Genomic DNA, 19,757 nt, shown 5'->3' with positions numbered 1-19,757 from the left:
GAGAAAATCTACAACGTGTTTTAGAAAATAAAAATAAAAATATTTTCTAAGACAAACGACTCTTAAAATATTTATGCACTAATTGTAAGGAGTTTATTTCATGCTGAAGTATGTAAGCATGTAGATAAAGCATTGGAAAATGGAAAATCACAACCTACTAAGAGAAGGGGGATTAAGAAAAATTGAAAAGATCTCCCATTGTTTGAGAATTTGTAAAAAGAATGGAGATGATTTTTAATATTTATGAATTATGAGTTTCCCAAATTAGAAAATATAGTAAGATTTTAAACTTTCAAATAAAGGAATTTTTATATAAGCACTTCTAAATAAAGGAATGACTTACCATCTTTTTTCGCTCTTTTCTTCTTTCATCTCATTCCTCTCAAAATATTCATTTTTCCTCACGCATAAAAACTCTCAAATAAAGCGTCAGCAATTTGGTATAATAAATCTCTTTTATGTTATGAACATTCAAGTTTCCTCCTAAGTCCTATTCTATCACATGAATAATGAATAAGAGTATTATTTAATTTTAAATTTTCATTACTAAAAATATGATCTATTTAAGTTAAATTATATTTTCAAAACGAAAGCCAAGTGTTACAATGAAAGAGTAGAACGTTTTTTCTCCAAATGTTGATAAGGGAATTGAACAACTTTACCGCCCCTCATTCCCTGGTACATCTAAAACTACGGTCAAACTCAAGTTCAATCATCATTTTTACAATTGAAAAACAAAAGTCAACCCTTGTCTATCTTTTTCCCTTTTATAAATACTGCAATATACAACTAAGGTACAAACATTACTTAATTCCCTGTACTTAACCGTAAACTGTTACGTTAATAATCAACGTGAAAATGACATAAAAATAAGTGAATTGTTACAAATCATTTTCTTTCTACCTAATGTCGGTGCTATGATCCATATGTGGAAGGAAGCCTCTACCCTTAGGCCACATAATATATATACTGGGAGTTCCACATCACTTTTAAGATTTGAATTCATGCGTAGTTTAGTTAGACTATGATCATATATATACAAAATATGAATTAGACTAGTGTTTGTCTTAACTCTTTTTCTCCTGAAAAAAGAAAAATAGAAAATCATGAATCACAATTCAATACATGAACGTCCGTGCTTCAGTGTATCGTACCAAATAACATTACTCTTTTATAAATACTGAATTGCTTATAATAAAGACTTAATTTTCATTTTAATGAGTTGAAAACTCACGGTATAATTAGTTTTTACATTTTAAATTACTTATTTTAAGACTTCTGATTGATTTCATTTAATATTTTTTTAACTCTATTATGTATTTGTTTTGAAGTTGACTGTACGTTATTAGATACTTATGATCTTTTTTATTACATTAATTAATATATTTTTATATTTTCAATTTTTTAATTTTAATGCGTGTTAGAGGATAATGCGGGTGGTGAGGATGAAGTTATAATTCATCACACCGTGGAAAGAGGGTGGGCATATGGGATATATATACGAAATGGGAACCTTGTCCCGGCCCATTCCGAATGAATGTTAATTGTTAGTAATAATAATAAATTAATTATTATCAGGGTTTGAACCTTGGATCTGGATCTTTCACCCTTCATTTTCACAAAAGTTATAAATAAATTTTGCTATTATTATGGTGTACTTGTGTTGCATTTGGTGTCCGGCTCATGGTAAAATTAAGTCATTTTTACCATTGAATGAGTCATAATCGTTGTGTTAATTTACTTTAGTATTTGACTGGAATGCACTGTTTATACGGTATACAAATGCACTACTGCATATGTATATAATCAAACAAATAAAAAATGTACAATACAATGCATCAGTGTATACATCGTTGAGAAATACGTACGTAGCAGAAGGACGGCACCAAATCTTGTTGACTTCAAACATTAAGGCCCTGTTTTCTTGTGCCTATAAAAGCAGGGGTCATCTTCCTAAGCCATAGAACCAACAAAACAAAAGTTTACTTTCCTCGCCTTTGAGAATTGAGACACAAAGCTTTCTATCTTTCGTGTTTGATTGAGTGCACTTTTCGGCTGCATTTTTGGAACTCATCCACACCTCCTTTTGAAATGGGAAGAGCACCTTGTTGTGACAACAAAAGTGGACTCAAAAAAGGTCCATGGACACCTGAAGAAGATAACTTGCTCATCAACTATATTCAAACTCATGGACCTGGAAATTGGCGAAATCTCCCAAAAAATGCTGGTAATTCTTCTACTAAATACAAGTTTAATTCTTCTTCTCTATATATCCTTCTTAACCTCCTACTCCACATTTTTATGTACTCATCACTAATTATATTATATGTTGGTTGATTACAGGTCTGCAAAGATGTGGCAAGAGCTGTCGCCTTCGATGGACAAATTACCTGAGGCCTGATATCAGAAGAGGAAGATTTTCCTTTGAAGAAGAAGAGACCATCATTCAGCTACACAGTGTCTTAGGGAACAAGTACGTCTCTTATTTGTTTATTCTTTCATCTCCTTAAAATATCTCAACTTTTTTCATAAATTAATTGACGACTATCATACTCATGAAATTAGTTTCAAAAGAAAATACTCATGAAATTGCTAAGTTTTAGACATGATTCACGTTTGGTCCATGTTAATTTACATATCCAACATAACATATTAATTGTGATAAAAATTTAGTTTAATGTTGAAATAATCTTAATCATAAATTCTATGACGGATCATGTTAAAAATTTATTGGCTCATAAACCATGTTTTTAATACACATGTTATTTACGATATGTTTCTTTATGTGTTAAAATTAATCAATCTTATAAGTTTGTGAACTAAATTTTTCTTGGCCTGGAGTAGACAAATTTTCAAATGGCTTATGTTATAATCTTGGTTGTTTGTGCATATTTAGGTGGTCTGCTATAGCGGCTCGATTGCCAGGAAGAACAGACAATGAAATCAAGAACTACTGGAACACCCACATCAGAAAGAGACTACTCCGAATGGGAATTGATCCTGTAACTCACGCTCCACGCCTGGATCTTCTTGACATGTCCAATGTTCTCAGAACAGCATTAACTAACCCAGCGTTTCTGAACCTTCAAGGCTTGTTTGGTGCTCAATCGTTGGTGAACCCTGAATTGTTAAAGCTAGCAGCTACTGCCACTTTGTTATCTTTAAAGAATGACAACACAGGCTTGATTTCACAAAATCCACAACAAATCAATGGTATCATGAATTGTCATCAGGTGCAGAACCAAGTTGTCCCACCAGAGTTTACAACGAGCCAGCTCCAAACACCGATTCAAAGCAACAACATGGCGATGAACATGAGCAGTTCAAGTTCTCCGGAGAATTCAAATTCGATTAACCCTTCGTATTTTGGTGACGGTTTGGTACCTCAACAATACCAAGTTGATAATTTGCAACAGAACCTGGAATCTGTGTATCAAAACATGATGGGATATGGCTCAGTTCTGTCAACGCCTTTATCTACCCCAGGAACCACGACGCTAAATTCACCGGCCAACTTTGCGAATAGCAGCGCAGAGGAAGAGAGGGACACTTATTGCAGCGACATGTTCAAATTCGAGATTCCTGAGAGTCTAGACATTAGTGACTTCTTGTAAATATGTCTCTATGTATGGATTGTGTGATGGCGTTTGTAAACTACTGCTAGTTAGTTTGCATTTTTTATTGTTTATTTTAGGCTACAGGGGGATTTGTTGTTGGGTTGTTTCTTAGTTTTATCATTCATTTTTGCTTTCCCGTTGTCAATAATATTGTTGATAATACAAGTACTCTTTGTATTTTATTCTTTTGTACTTTCATCTGAATGTTTTCTCATGTTGTAGCACATTTTTAATTTGTGGTGAAGTTTCAGTTTATGGTGCTCCATAAACTTTAACTAGTGAAGAATCCAGTTTCTGGAACTGCAAAATTTCCTAGGGTCATGATGTAACAACTAACAACCTTCTGATCAATACAGAGGGAATGAAGATGATAAAATTCTATTGACATTAAACTGAAGGAGTACGTGAGTCCTAACTAAAAATCTCAGTTGCTATTACTATTAGTAACTACATCTTATATATCTATACTACCTGAAGGCTAACTTAACTATTTATACGAGTATTAGCCCCTCCAAGCCAGATAATGTATATTATACCTCCTAGTTTGGATAGAATAGCTCTGTAAGGAGATGGAGACAATGGTTTAGTGAAAATCTTAGCCACTTGAAGAGCATACGAAATAGGCAGGTGGATGAGGTTTGTTGAAGTTTCTCATGCACTGTGTGACAAACCAATTCTATTTATTTTGTTCGCTCTTGGATTATCTGCAATGCGTAGTACTGATTGGTTGTCACAAAATAGCATGAAACTAGGGTTACATTGGTGACCTGAAGATCATGAAGTACCGTATAAGAGAGTCATTGCACTTCACAAGTTGTGGCAGCCAAGACCCTATATTTGATCACCTCGTAAGAAGAACGTGTTGTAGTAGATTGCTAATTGGATCTTCAAGTGATGTCGACGTCGAGGCGGGTCGACACCAAGTCGTTTAGGTCGGATTTAGTGTTAAAGATTTAGGTTAGGCTTAAAGGTTGATTAAGGGTTTAGGTCAGTTCGAATTAACCTGTCGGGTTTGGAGCTGATTTTAGGGTTTAGGTTGCCTCGGTCTGACCCGTTCAGGTCGGGTTTAGGTCGACCCTCTTTGTCCAAGGTTGGTCCAACCTGTTCAGGTCGGGTCAACATATTAAGGTCCGATCGACACTTTTAGGTTGGGTTTGAGAGGATTCTAGGATTTAGGTCGACCGACTCGTTAAAGTCAAATTCGATTGAGGGTTTAAGATTGGTTTTAGGGTTAAGGTCTTGTCAGGTTACTTTGACCCATTCAGGTCATTCAGACCCGTTTAGGTCGACCTCACCCATTTAGGGTCGGTCCGACGAGCTCATGTCCAGTTTAGGGGCTTTAATAGTTCAACGCAAAAAAGAGAGAGAGGGATAAGAGAGTGTGTGAAGCAATGACCGTTAGATTAAATGATGAATTGTTAATATTAAAACAATTTAACAGTCACATGACCGCTTAAAAATGTCATGTAGACTTAATATTTCAATTTTAACCATTTATATATGATTAAATCTAATAGTCATGATTTATTTATATGTTCTTATATGACTCATAAAGGTACATCCTTCTATATTATAAGTTAAGAACACCTTATATTCCCTTTCCTTAGACTAACTCACAAATGCAACGCACATTGTGAATTTCATTTTCCATCTCGTGCCAATAATTGCAAAAGGCCAAGTTGAAAGTTGTGAACACACTACACTTTGAAGAACATGACACCTGGATATAAGGACAACCGAAAGCAAGCAAGCACACTCTAAAAGACAGGCAGTCATCCTCTTCGGCTTATCCTTCTCTAATTCCCTTTCCCCTTTGTTCGCAATCCCACTGCCGCCCACACAAACAAGTTTCAACTTTGAACTTTGAATAATTTAAGCGCTTTACACGTTTATTATTACCAAGTGAAAATCAGCTGTGATCTTGTGTCATGCTGAAGATAGAAAGCTTATCTTTGACATTATATGGCGCATAAAAGTGTATCCTTGTCCTTACATGCCCACTTTTGAGTTTTGTCCAACACAACCATGCGGGAAACGAACCTTTAGCTTAATTGCCGCACCATGATCTCCTTTTAGACATAATATACGTTATTGTGGCACATTTGAATCCATAACTCAACTTTTTTCTTATATTAATTAATGTATTCTCATAGCCGATAATAGTAAAACTAATTTTTCAATACATTATCAGCGTATATATTTTTGTTGGTACATGTTAAGTAGTATATAAGAGATTGATCAATGAGTTTTTTTTTTTATTTACAAGAGTTAAAAATTGAAGTTTTAACTACTTACTTAAACGAGGTAGTACTAAACCATTGTTCCAACACATTTGGTTCCATAACTCATATATACAATACAACATTACACCAGAGACGATACGATGTAAGGTGGATTTAATTTGCTCCTTACACACAAAGGAAGCTTCATCTTCACGGGTTGAAAATTGAAATCAGAAGCATTATGTTATTTCCTTCGTGGTCGCTGTAGGAGTAGGAGAGAGTTCAAACACGGAAAGCATCTTCTACAAAAAGGGGAGGCAATAAGCATGTCGTGCGTGAATTAACTATTTATGCTTTGATCCAAGAAACATTTATCCCTTAGCCTTGGCTGGATTAGTTTTCTAGAAAGAGGAACACATCATTCACGACACTATGACATGATTAATACGTATATGTTGACTACCAGCCTTCTCCCTAAGTCCTAAAAGCAAATTAGTATGTTGACAACAAGAAGAAAGCAATAAATGGAGCCACATGTCCATCATTTGCGATGCGACTCGTGACCTTAAAGTGCATGGAGATTGGTGAATTTCCTCATATTTTTTCAAACGGATCATAGGAAAAAATGATTTTCACATCTATGGTGTTGAATGTACAAGAGAGTGTTTGGGCTTCAATTGTGAGTGTGGTTTAGTCAAAATTTTAAGACAATTTGACTTCTAGTATTTTCATTTATAAACTATTATTTTCTTCTTTATTGCACCAATATGGGAATTTTTTAACTTTCAATAGTAATACTTAGTATATATATTATTTATAATATGCTTCTTGTATTAAAAATAATTTGCAAGAAAACTCTTTTAATGTGTGTTTCGTGGTGACGTCGGGCCAAAGACACAAGGTACAAATTAGTCAGTCATTAATGAGCCAGAGCCCGACTAGACACTTGGAAAACCAGAGCCCTTGATACATGCATATATGACAAGGAGGAGGATAACAGTAGAAGGCTTGTTGGAATAATCATGTAAAGCATGAATAGCTAGTGATGCATGCTTGTTAACGAAGGAAAGACCTTGGATGATATCTTTCATCGAGAAGTTTTTGAAATTGTCTTTCAAGTCTTTACTTCAACCCTTACTTTTATAGCTAGTATTTTCTACTATATTTTGTATTTTGTACTTAGAGTAAGTTAAATTTTAAGGGAAGGAAATACTTGTGCTGATTTTCTTGCTAAAAACAGAGTGTACCAAGATGAGGCTCTTGTTGTTCAGAACCCCTTAGAGGACATGAGTCACTTGTTGTTGGCTGATGTTATGGGTGTCTCGTTTGTAAGGCCTTAGGTTCTAGGTTCTCCTTTTCCTTTTTTTTTTCTTTATGAAATGTACCCAAAAAAAAGAGTAAGTTGAACTTTTATATTGGGTTGTACTTTTAGGGCATGTATTTTGGCCCATATAGGGTTTTGAGGATTGAGCTTTCACCATAAGGTCCAACAGGTAGAAGTCTAGAGAGAATTGATCATGAGTGACAGTAGATTAGGTTTCAGTCACTTAGACTTGACACATAACTCTTTTATGCTCTTTTATTTCGTGATTCTTGCTTCCTATATAAGGGTCACCTTTAAAATTTGTAGACACATCTACTATTACTTAAGGCAAAACCTCAAGTTACTATTCCTAAGAGACCTCAAATCTGGGCCATTGATTTCAACTTCTAATCCAACGGCTATCTATTCCTCACCTAACAACACATCACCTACGGCATCGTTCTTTCATTTTTTGGTTTACCGCTTGACCTTTCCCATCAGCCTGCCGTTGAACAGTGAGGAAGGAGAAGGAGAAGGAGAAGAGAGGATGATGGAAGGGAACATCAAGAGTGTGAGAAGAGAAGATGATGAAAGTGGAAGGACGATTTTCGTCACCCACCCTAGATAGGGTTAGGTGAGAACAAGAAGGAGGACAGGAGAAAGTTGAAGGAGAAGAGGGGAGATTTCGTCATCGAATGGTTTGATCGGCGTCGGATCACGTCAGGTCTGTCCAATGACAGAATCAATCGTGCAGCAGGTTCATTCCTTTACGCAATTTCTCTCTTTTCAAATAAATCCGACAGTTATCCTATTCAAATGATGTCATGTTTCTCAGAGTTATCGCTTTCTCTCTTTTGTTTCTCTATAAATACTGCCTTTGCTTTGCTTCTTCTTCAATTCTGCAACATTGCCCTTAATTCTTCTTTAATTTTACGTGGTGGCTCTGAGGCCGACGTGGAGGAGATGGTTGCAATGGCGATTGAACCTCGCGGTGCTCTGGTGCGGAGGCGAGAGGTGTGCTCTGTTGGGATTTTTGTTTTTTGTAGGTGGTTCGTTGTTTGTTTTTCTAGGTAAGATGTTTTTAAACTTCTGCTGAGAGCTCAATTTGTTGTCATTCAGTTATTCTTGTGTGTAGATTAAAATAAATTGATTTTAGGCTTTAATTAATTTGTGGGTTTTCCATTGTGGAATGTGATTGCTGCTCCTATTTACTTTCACCTATGACTTTTAAATTGGTAAATTGAAAAGAGAGGGGATTTGAACTTCAATCCTCAATCCTCATAATGAAACTTTTGTTTTGCTTTGATATATTTAACTGTTGGAGATATTCTTATGCAGTGGAGGAATCATGGTTCATACTCAGTAAATTGAGTGATAAACTGAAAGTGTCGAACCAGGATATACAGTAGCTATTTTTGGGCTGGGATTTATTGAATTAGCTGCATGAACTCTTTGAACATGGATTTGTTTTCAATAAGATGTATTTTATTTTTTCCCAAAATAAAATTAAGTCTTATTTCTTTTTCTCTTATTCAGGGTTTGGTTTTTTTTAATACATTAAAAATGTCGTATCAGTTTTTGAGATAATGCCTTATCAACTTTAGAAATTATGTTATCTTGAGTTGTTGAGATTGAGGCTTGAAGGAAAATACTTTTTTTCTTGAATGAAATGATTAGTGCCTTGTCTTTTTCCTTAGAAATTAGTCTTCAAGGAGTAATAGTAATATTTGCTTTAGAAGATTTAAATGAGATAAAAATATGATATAAAGCTCAAGCTCTGTATTGTGCTTAGTTACATATACTATTGGTCTAGACTTTATATGCTTTAAATACTCATTTTCCAGTTTGTAGTATGTTATATCCTGTCCTATCCCTATTTTTTGGTGTTATCTTTCTTTCTGTAAGTGCTATTTGGCAGGGTCTTTGTGCCTATTCTCATATCACCAACTATATTGTCTTTCTTTGTTCATCGGCTCTTTTTGGTAACTGCTTTTTGGCAAGATTAAGTCGCTTGCTACTTCTATAGGATCCCAAGAATTTAAATCCTCAATCCTGAATGAATTTGTTTCATGACCAAGATATCAACAAATTTTTCTGCATGTCAAATCTCTTTAATCCTGAATTAAGTACATTTATTTCTCAAGATGCTTCTAAAATTTGCTTAGCTTGAGCACAAGCAAGTTCTTTTTAAGATGGCTGTCAGTTTTTGTTTTCTGACATCATTGCACTCCTCAAGTTCAACATGGTCACTGATTTTGCCGCCATCTATCTTCGCTTGCTGGAACTATTCAAGGCATGCATCTCAAACCTATAATTGAATATAGAACACTTTAAGGTACTTCATATTTCCACTTGTGTCTTAACTATTGATATGCTCGAAATGTGTAGGTGAGGAGGACAAATTTTTGGATGCTCTTTACTGTTACAAAGCTCATAAAGGAATTCATAAAATAGTATATGGGTAATGTGATGTTTAATATTGATTTTGAGCTTTTTTTACAGTTAAGTGAGGGATTGTAGTTTATCTTCATGAATGCCAACATGATTATGGTACTTATTTATTTTTTCTGCAGTTGATCCTTCTACAGGCTACAAGTCAATTCAGCCACCGAAGTTGCATTAAAATCTTAGAATGGTGGCTGTGATGGATTATTTTTTTTACAATTCTATTGGTTTATACACAACTTCTATTATACTTTTCAGTCAATATTTTCACTGAAAGGTTTCTGCTACATGGGCACAGATGATACAAGTCATGAGCTAATTGATGTTGCACTTCTATTAATTGCTGCTCTTCCGAGTGTCTTATTTGCTTTTAATGCACTCATTTGATTTCTTCCACTCTTCCTTTTCTAGCTTTCTATGATTTTCCTCTATTGCTGATAGTTATTCTGAGGAATATTCAGTGTCATTATGATTTCATTTTTTACTTTCCTTTCGTTGGCCATTAGGTGAAATAGAGGTGTTGAGGTTTTAACTTCTCATCTTCTATACTCTATAAAAAATCTCTATTTTTTACCTTGACTTCCCATGTACATATGTTATGTGCTTGGGTACTTACTCCATGCACTAGGGTTGTGTTTGGGAAAACAACTTAATTAAGCATATATGGCCATAAGCGCTTATTCATAAGCTATTTTAACAAATTTATTGAAATTAGTTGAAAATAGCTTATAAATAAGCATAAACTTAATTCTTCCATAAACTATTTTGAGCAATTTATGAAAATAAGCTCTGACACACATTTCTTTCATTTGTGTTTTGTATTGACGGAGGGGAGGGATAAGTGTTGATTATTGAAGGTTGAAGCTGGTGCATCAGGGACTAAATTTGCCCTTTAGCATTGGTGGTGTCTACAGAATTGAACAGCTCTTGGCTATATATGGTTTGGTGTCGTTAAATTTAATTCTGATTGTAGGTGGGTTGCAGGCTTTCCTCCTAGCAGGGCTTTTTCTTGGGAGAATTTTCAATTAAGCAAGTTTTAAGTTCTTCATGAAGGCTTAATCTATTCTGTGGGAGGCTTTTCTCCAATTATATTTAAGTTTACTGCACTGCAAGGAAGGCTACTGGCTGATTGTTTTCTTGATCCTTAGCCCTTTTGCTTTATGTTTTCCTTATGGTTGCTTTTCCCTCAAAGATGTTATTGTTGGTTCTGACTCTTATTACAATGCAATAATTGTGGTCTTTTTGGCTGGTTGTACTTGTGGGATCTATATGTATCACTGCTATGAATGCTATCTGTCTTGCTGTGGGATGAACAGAGAAGTTGGATGTGGTTGGAACTAGATATATGGTTTGGCCCCTGGACTTGGCATATTCTTTATGTATCATGTAGGCTTTGATTAATATCAGTTGTTACTGCAGGGCTTGGAGGAGTTTTCCATTTAATAGTTGGGCAAGAGTTATTAATGTTAGATAGAGTACTGATTTTCAGTACATTTTAGCAGTTTTACTAACAACTAATCCAATTTCAGAATCCGAAATACTTTTTGACTAATAATGTTTGTGTAGCATATGTGATCTGATAGAAATAAATCTGATTTTTAATTGGTCTATAGCTCCTTCAATGTTATTCATGTAATTTGGTTCATATATTATTTTAGTGGAGGACATGTATATGTTAGGTCACAGTAACTTCTATCATGGTAACTTCTATTTGAAAAATGAGGAAGTTGTTCTGGTGTGATCTCTATATTAGTTTGCAGTTTAATTCAGTCTCCAAGTTATACTGTATATATTTTTTTAAACTTCCATATTTAACATATGGCATATTGTAACCATGTCTTATTAGTGTGCAGTTACCATATATCCCCTGTCGTTAAGAGGTCCTCACTCCAATCCTCAGATTTTTGCAACCAGTTTCATGTGGGAGAGGTAAATATCAAATCCTTTACTTTATTGTTGGTATGTTACAAATTTGTGATTTTGATTATATTCTTTTTTAGTTATCTTAACCTTTGTGCAATATTCAACTCTATGGCTGTGGCAAGACGTTTCTTACAGCGTTTTGGTGAAGAACTCGATGAGTTTGTTGAATTACAAGATCCTGTAGGGAACAGATTCACTGTGAGTTTTTATTACAATGATGGTGAAGCAAGATTCGGTGTTGCGGGCAGTCCACCAAAGTCAGGAAACTATGATGATTCAGTTTGTTTTTCAAGGTGAACCTAAGTTTAGCATCAGAATTTATGATGTGCAGCTCAATGAGATTCACTACAGGATGAACACTGGTCATCCTGTTCGTACCGCTGCAGGTCCAAGCCGTGCCAATAATGATATATTTTCTGAGGATGAAGGCAATGATATGACTATTGATTTAGTTAGTGAAGATGAAGAAGATGATGATGAAGTCGAAGAGCTGCGTTGTGAGCAGTTGATTTGGAATGTTGATCTCATTGCTGATCTCATCAATGCTCCCGAACCCCTGCTTTGTTCTGTGTTTTTCTTAACTATGATAGGGTTTAATTGTTAGTATTAACTTAATTTCTTTACTTACGGTGTGAAATTATTTCGGACCCTTGCCTCATGAAATAAATGTTCTACTTCCAAATGGATCTTGGACCAAATGAGAAATTCTTTGATACTCCATTGGTGAGATATGAGGCGAAAGACATACCAATTTTGGCCTAAAGGGTGAGGTTTGTTGCTGGCGATTTGACTTCTATAAGGCTACATTTAGGAGGCTTGGAGATACTGATGCAGGACATATGATGCAGTTACGGAGAATGGTCCAGCTAAATAGATACAGGGTTCATGTATACACCCTGTAATCTATCTTGAAGAAGTTGTAACTTTGTTCCATCTCTTTTGATTATGTTACTTATACTTTCCCTGAATTGTGGTACTTTGTGTGTTTACATGTTTGCTTGAATGTATTTAATGGTAAAACTATCCAAGGTTGATTATGCATGTGGAACTTGGATTTGTTGTGACTTTGCATGTTATTTAATGTGGAGAGAAATTATATGATAAAAACAAAAACGATGTATTTTGCAGGGGCGAAAAACTTATTTAAGCCTATTGAAAAAACTGATAAAATGCAAAATACACCTTTGTTATACACATTAAAGTTAATAATCACTTGATTGTCACCTATTTATTAGCAAAGTTAATAATAAGTTTTATTGATTTTATATATTTGAAAAGATTACAAATTATAGGTACGTGAATTAATTTCTTCACCTTAATAAATTACAAAATTAAATATGCTAAATCGTAGAATCGCTCGTCCGTACATCGCACGGAAACGGGCTACTATCCTAGCTACTATCCTAGTTTGATTATATTTGAAACTTTTAGTTTATAAGTTAGAAGCTCTCAAACTTTCTCTCTTTAGAGACACCTTTGAAGAATATCAAGAACAAAATTCTTGTGGCTTTTCTTCCTAAATTAGGCTTATCAAACATGAATCTTTTATGCTAGTGGCACCTCCATCTCCATTTCTTTCCTCTTCCTTCACCTATCTTCTCAAGTTCTAGATCGAAAAGGCTACTAGATCCAAGACATCTCTTGTAGAACGACCCAATGAAATTAGAGTATGGATCCACATCAACTAGTATGCTAGTATTATATTTTTGGCTTAATCCAGTTTTTGGTACTTAACCTTTGTCATAAACATGGCTTTAGTCCCTCGCCGGAGTAAAGGTGGGGATTGGTCCCCAGTTTTTGGCAAAACGATTGGTTTTGGTCCTTTCAGCCGGTTGGGTCAACGTCGGAGCTCCGCCAGCTGATGTGGCCCCTGCCACGTCAATTAATGAGCCTCGCTGGATTTTTTTTTTTTTTCATTAAATTAAAATAAAATAAAGACTTCCTAATTATTTACATATTTTAATAAATAAAATGCAAATTAAATAGTTCTTGGGTTCCTCTTCATCTCTGTTCTTCATCTTCATATTCATCATCTTCTCCAGCATTAAAAACATAAAATCCATAAAATAAAATAATTCATCATCACAACCCCTTCTTCCATTTAATTCACCGGCCAAAAACCTTAAAATTAATGCTCAGAACTAGATCTAGGGTTTCCTCATCCCAAATCACAACCCCCAATTTGTGGAACATGAACAGCAACAAAACATCTCAATTTGTGGAACACATTAAGCAGCAAGAAAAGCTAGCAAAAAACCCGATGGCGGCTGGCGGCGTGATTTGGGGAAGAGGAGAAGGTCGTGATTTGAGCCGAAGGTGGTTGGCTGAGGTCTCAACGGCGCCGGATAGGGGAACACGGAGCGGCGGGATGCGATTTGGACAGAGGACGCGGTTGTGGTGGTTGTTGTGGAGATTTGGGGGAGAGATAAGTGGTGGTGGTTCTTGCTAATTCGTCCTTTATAAATGAAAAAGGATTGCTTCCTTCGATCAATTTCCTAGTCAATCTGATTTGCTATGGGAGGAAGGAGAAGAGGACATGGTGTGATAGTTGAGGTTGGTCCGTTAGATTTGGAATCTGGAGATGAGGTGGTGGCTATTGAGAAAGAGATTTTGGGTTTGGGATTTTTACGTTGTTGGGGATTTTGGGTGGGTTATGGTTTTTGGATTTGTTCTTTTTCTTTCCCACTTTTTCCTTTCTTTCTGAAAAATTGTTGAAGAAATTTTTTGAGAGTATGGAATGAAGATGAAGAACAGAGATGAAGAGATCTAAGAAAACTGGACTGAAGAAAATATTTTCGACAAACAGAGATGCAGTCCAGTTTTCTATTTAGTTTGCATTTTATTTATTAAAATATATAAATAATTAGGAAGTTAATTAGTGTCTTTATTTTATTTTAATTTAATGAAAAATGAAAAAAAAAAATCCAGCGAGGCTCATTAATTGACGTGGCAAGGGCCACATCAGCTGGCGGAGCTCCGGCGTTGACCCAACCGGTCGGCATGACCAAAAACTGGGACCAATCCCCACCTTTACTCCAGCGAGGGACTAAAGTCATAGTTATGACAAAGGTTGAGGACCAAAAACTGGATTAAGCGTATATTTTTCTTTGTGTTTTCTTTATTTTGGGCCTTTGGGCTACTGCTTGTATTTTATTTTAAGTTTGTATACTGAGACTGCCTACTTAGATTAAGGATTTGGATTATGACTTGTATTCTTGCCCATCGGGGCTTAGAGTTGTTAGGGTTGCTGGACTTAAATATTGGTCTATAAGAGGGTTTTTGCTCACTTTGGGCAAGTTTGGCCTTAAACATCTAACTCCACTTTCTCTGGCCGAAGTTGAAGACTCCTTGTTGATGGAGGAAACAAAAGGACATGAACTTTGAATGGAGAAGAAAGGAGAAGATGAACCATGCGCCGCACATCTTAAAGGAATGAAGAAGGATAAACATTTTGTGACGGAATGCCACAAGTGATAGTACACTTAATAAATTCCTAAAACTCACAACACAATATGTGTCAAATTCAACAACTGATCACAGATATCCAAAATTACAAAAGGACTAACTAATGGAGCTAGGCATCAATGGGTCTAGCCCATATGAGTCGAAACTTGGTATTTATGGCTCCAATGGATCCAATTGTCAACGTGCCATCAATTTTAACTAGTCAATAATCCATATGACGAGCGCAGTCGGCTAAGGAATGACCACATAGATTTTCACAACAATTCTAGTCTCTCTAAAATATTTTAATCACATATGGTCCCTCATCTTTCCCCTTCTTCCTAGGAAGTCACTAGCCAACAAAAGAAAAGGCATACACCAAGATTCGCACTTGAATTTCACTCACATCAGAATGAGATAGAAAGAAATGAGAAAATGAGTGATATGATAAATAATGTGATAGAAAATATGCAATTGGGCTTGGATTTAGAAAGTTCAAATTGCATGTAGATATGTACAAGCTATGCTACACTGAAGATACAATTAAGCATGTCGAATTGGATGATGTATCTTTACAAGTACAACATTGATAAAATTTGCAGATAATTTGACTGTTATAATTGAAATTGAAATCATTGCTAAATGAGGACAAAATAATATACAATTTCTGTACGAAATTCGAATATGGTTGAGCCACAATCATTACTCTATTTTGGCATGATTGAGATGTGTCATCACTCACCACCCTTTACCTATTAACCACAGCCAGTCAAGGGTCAGCCCTGCAAAAATTCCTCCAAAAAGAAACAGCACCAATAGGTTTCCCAAGGCATTTTGTTCTGGACCCTGCAAAAAACCAAAAAAAGAAATATTTCTCAGCTTTATTTCAATAAAACTGAAGTTTGAAGCCTATATTTAACACATGACAGACTCACCTTGTAACCTTTGGGTGCAGATGTGAGAACACAGACAGTAAGGTGGCCATTGGATAGCCCCAAGAAGGATGTCAACATTATCATCCACCCCTGGTCACCATACTTTGCAGTGAAATAAAATGCAGGAACAAGCAAGAAACGACATAGAATTGCTACCGTGATCATCTTTCGGTTCTCCAACTTCAAGCATTTCAAGAGTGGAATGTACCTTCCAATCAGATCCCACACATTATACATTGCAATTAAAACAAGAGCATACCTGAAACAATAGGAAATTAACATCAACTGTTACAGTGGCACATATAATACCAAACACATTACTTGGGCTACTGTTCTGTAATGAACATACCAGGACCCTAAACTATGTGATCCTGTATCTTCTGAAAGGAATCCAGGGAAAATTGACAGTGTTAAGACATATATTAGGAATATATCAAGTGCATAATCAATGTTTTCCAATAACAATTGCTTGATTCCCTTCCGCTTTTGTTCTTTTGCATATTCCTCGCCCTGGAAAAAGAATCTCAAAGCATAAGCTGAATGTTAAACAGTGACAAAAGTTTGAGATACACTGGAAAGTGAATCAGAAGACAAAAACAGTACTCACTTCAGGTAATGTCTGGATTAAACCAGCTGCAAGATCAGCTGAAACAGTTTTGGATCCTTCTGATGCTGCTTTTAATCGGTAGTACTTAACAATTGGTAATTTGGGGAAAACAGATGCATAGAGAAGAACACATAGAAGCTCAAAGAATGTTGATATGGCAAAGAATAGAACTGCAAGGACAGTATAGCATGATAATAATCAGTAACTAAATAGTGTGGGAAGTGAAGAGAATTGTCATAATTGTATATAGTTCAATGGCAATCAAAACTCAAATTTGAATGAATTAGAAGAAAATTGATATTGCCAATCAAAACTCAAAAGTAGCTTCAATTTTATAAGGCACATTATATTGTGATAACATGGTACTAAAAGAACTCAAGGCAAGAATCTCACTTAAAAATTGATGATGGAGGACTCAGCAGAAAAGGAACTACTGTCTTACCAAAACAAAGGAATTTGTTGCTAATCTTGTTTATGTTGTAAATAAAACAACTCACATTAGCATAAGTATGTTCATGAATTGAAATGTTAGGTTCAAAAATCAAATTGCAAACGTATTCTCAACAAGTTGACAACACAAATGGCGAATTTCGTAAAAATGTACACATGGTAGTATGTTACAGACTTATGGCAGGAAGCCTACAGTAGTTTATATTTACTTATAATCAATGGCAAAAAGAACAGAAGAAGAGTTGAACCTACTGGCTCCTTTTCGAAGACCATCCTTAGAATTCTCAAATGCTGCTTTTGTAATTAGCCTCAAAGCAGAGGTTAATGCACCGGATGCTGCTGAGCCAGCAAGGAAAGACTGTAATAAATTTATCATAGTAAATAAATTCATATGTTGAATCCATCTTCAATAATTTCGTAGTAATTTTATAACTGATGCTGACCTGAAGGAATTCTGGTTGCATGTAGGACAGGTCTCCCACCATTCCACCTTGAACATGAGCATCTGCAACTCCAAAAGCACCACTAATTGCACATATAACAATGAATGTTTCAAGTCCTCCTTTACCTGATGTTGCTAAATTCAACTACGGAAGATTGGTTGGAAAGATGGAATCAAAACCATGGTAAAGGAATCAAAGTTCACAAACAAGTGAATTGGACTTACAATCAACACCAACAAAGTGGTTATGAAAAAAAGAGTGTATCCAAATAGGTTCCGTCTTTGTGTATTGATTTTTGCCTCATTATAAGCCAGTATAGCAAGTGTTCCAATTGCAAATGGCTGATATACAAGACTAAGCACCCTGGAGGGGTGGTATTTCTGCACAAGAGAAAAATAAATTAAACTATCTCTTTGACCAAGAAAATTACAACATCTAAATCACTTAACTGAGTAAAAAGGTCTTTAAAAGTTAAAACTATATGGTATAGATATATTATAGCTTGGAAGGTTAAGTAATTTAATCATTATACATGGGTATTATTTTTTGCATTAGACCTAAGTAAGTATGACGAGGTTAGCAAAATTGTGAAGTTTTTAATTGGCTTAATTCCACTTTGGGCCCCTGATCTTTCAAAAATGAGCGATCGGGGCCCCTCGTATTTAAATGTAGCGGTCAGCCACCCTAACGTTTCAAAAACGTGCGATCGGGGCCCTTCTGTTAAGTTCCGTTAGATTGACCAAACAGAGCAGTGATGTGGATTTTCTTTTTTATTTTAAGATTAAAATTTTTACCCAGAAATTTCCCACTCAATACACAAACCCAATTCCCCCAAATTTTACCCTAATTTCACCTCAATCCTAACTTAGCAAGCAAGAGAAGAAAAATCGAGAGGTCCCTGTAGTTCATTCATTTATCTATAGTGAATTAATTAATTAAGGTTTCACTAATCAAAATAATTAATCTGGTCAATTAGCAATTAGGCAGACAAATTTGAGCTCTCTCCTTCTTGAAAACCCTAGAACTCACCATCTCTCTCACCTAGCCACCGCCGCCCTTCATCCATGGCTGCGCCGCCACCACTACCTTCGACGAAGATCAATCGGCTCCATAACCACTCGCAACTAAACCCCCACTGCACCCCAATCCACAAACCCAGTCCAACAATCTTCTCCACATAACCTAAACACCAGAACCCATAAATCCCCAGATGCAGATCCATTGTCCAAGGGAGGAAAGGATGGGAAGGGAAGTTCAGATCTTTCTCCTCCTGATTTCGATTCCATGGCGTGAGAGAAAGAAGAAATTGAAACGCTGTTGAGGCGGCTCACCACCATCACCATAACGACATCCCCACCGTCCCTTACACCCCACTCCGCTGCAAGTCATGCTCCTCCCTTCTCAACCCCTTCTGCATCGTCGACTTCAACGCCAAGATATGGATCTGCCCCTTCTGCTTCTCCCGCAACACTTTCTATCCTCACTGCGCCCAAATCCATAGGAGAGAGCGAGAGCGAGATCGAGAGAGAGAGAGCGAGAGAGAGATGCAGAGGAGAGAGCGAGACCGAGAGAGCGAGCGAGTCTGAGAGATTTGGGGTTGTGGGGTGGGGTGATGTTGGGGTGAGGTTGAGGAAGCCATAGAAGGAGGAAGGAGGAAGAAGAAAGAAGAAGAAAGAAAAAGAAGCGTGAAAGAGGGAGAGAGAGGTTCGAGTGTGAGAGAGAGAACTGAGAGGGGTAATTTTTGGGTAAAAAAATAATCTTAAAATAAAAAAGAAAATCCACGTCACTGCTCCGTTTGGTCAAACTAACGGAACTTAACATAAGGGCCCCGATCGCACGTTTTTGAAACGTTGGGGTGGCTGACCGCTACATTTAAATACGGGGGGCCCGATCGCTCATTTTTGAAAGATCAGGGGCCCAAAGTGGAATTAAGCCTTTTTAATTTGACAAAAAACTTCAATAATATTTCTTCTATTATGAGCATACTGTTCCATGAGAAATAAATACACATCAATTACCGGAAACAAGTAAACATAGTAGTCTTCTATTGTGAGCATACTGTTCCATGAGAAAAGAGATCCATTGCCAAGAAGCCAGCAGACAATTATTGCAGCATATTTTCCCTGTTCCATAAAATGAATGGAAAATAAGAACAAATAGTTCACTTAGCTTCCCTGAGCTAATTAAAGTAGTAATAGATCCAATGACAAACCTCAAGACGTGTTGGTGTTGGAAGCTCACCCGCCTCACCGTTGACCATGGCGGATTCCACTTTTCAATGAAGGTAGATAACCCAAGTTGAGGCTTCGGTGTACATGACCTCTAGTTGAAATATATAGTAATAGATAACTATATGGCAGCACCAGGA

At 36.1% G+C, this 19,757-nt stretch overlaps 3 protein-coding genes across 29 annotated transcripts; 2 read left to right on the top strand and 1 right to left on the bottom strand.

Annotated features, from left to right (window-relative positions):
- Positions 1 to 1,968: 1,968 nt before the first annotated feature.
- Positions 1,969 to 3,831, top strand: LOC130746734 (transcription factor MYB41-like). The gene is made up of 3 exons (XM_057599450.1): positions 1,969 to 2,227; positions 2,344 to 2,473; positions 2,897 to 3,831. The coding sequence occupies exons 1-3, from the start codon at positions 2,092 to 2,094 to the stop codon at positions 3,612 to 3,614; spliced, it is 984 nt and encodes a 327-aa protein (XP_057455433.1). The 5' UTR covers positions 1,969 to 2,091; the 3' UTR covers positions 3,615 to 3,831.
- Positions 3,832 to 7,422: 3,591 nt separating this feature from the next.
- LOC130746735 (uncharacterized) lies at positions 7,423 to 12,574 on the top strand. 26 transcript variants are annotated; one of them, XR_009022204.1, is made up of 4 exons: positions 9,525 to 9,603; positions 9,716 to 10,560; positions 11,441 to 11,516; positions 11,646 to 12,574. XR_009022204.1 is itself a non-coding variant. In XM_057599452.1 (3 exons), the coding sequence occupies exons 1-3, from the start codon at positions 7,959 to 7,961 to the stop codon at positions 11,805 to 11,807; spliced, it is 492 nt and encodes a 163-aa protein (XP_057455435.1). In that variant the 5' UTR covers positions 7,518 to 7,958; the 3' UTR covers positions 11,808 to 12,574. The 26 variants fall into 26 exon arrangements, 2 of the variants coding, with proteins under 2 accessions (XP_057455435.1, XP_057455434.1); XR_009022194.1 differs by having other exon boundaries at positions 11,633 to 12,574; XR_009022189.1 differs by having other exon boundaries at positions 11,588 to 12,574.
- Positions 12,575 to 15,465: 2,891 nt separating this feature from the next.
- Positions 15,466 to 19,757, bottom strand: LOC130746732 (equilibrative nucleotide transporter 3-like). 2 transcript variants are annotated; one of them, XM_057599448.1, is made up of 9 exons: positions 19,602 to 19,757; positions 19,408 to 19,512; positions 17,614 to 17,769; positions 17,390 to 17,533; positions 17,199 to 17,304; positions 16,497 to 16,666; positions 16,239 to 16,399; positions 15,890 to 16,148; positions 15,466 to 15,800 (listed from the first exon to the last, which is right to left on the bottom strand). In XM_057599448.1, the coding sequence occupies exons 1-9, from the start codon at positions 19,647 to 19,649 to the stop codon at positions 15,693 to 15,695; spliced, it is 1,257 nt and encodes a 418-aa protein (XP_057455431.1). In that variant the 5' UTR covers positions 19,650 to 19,757; the 3' UTR covers positions 15,466 to 15,692. The 2 variants fall into 2 exon arrangements, with proteins under 2 accessions (XP_057455431.1, XP_057455432.1); XM_057599449.1 differs by lacking the exons at positions 19,408 to 19,512; positions 19,602 to 19,757 and adding an exon at positions 18,419 to 19,070.

The sequence above is a fragment of the Lotus japonicus genome, chromosome 3, assembly GCF_012489685.1.
Source record: "Lotus japonicus ecotype B-129 chromosome 3, LjGifu_v1.2".
Lineage (NCBI taxonomy): Eukaryota > Viridiplantae > Streptophyta > Magnoliopsida > Fabales > Fabaceae > Lotus > Lotus japonicus.
This window is presented reverse-complemented; position numbering and strand designations above follow the sequence as displayed.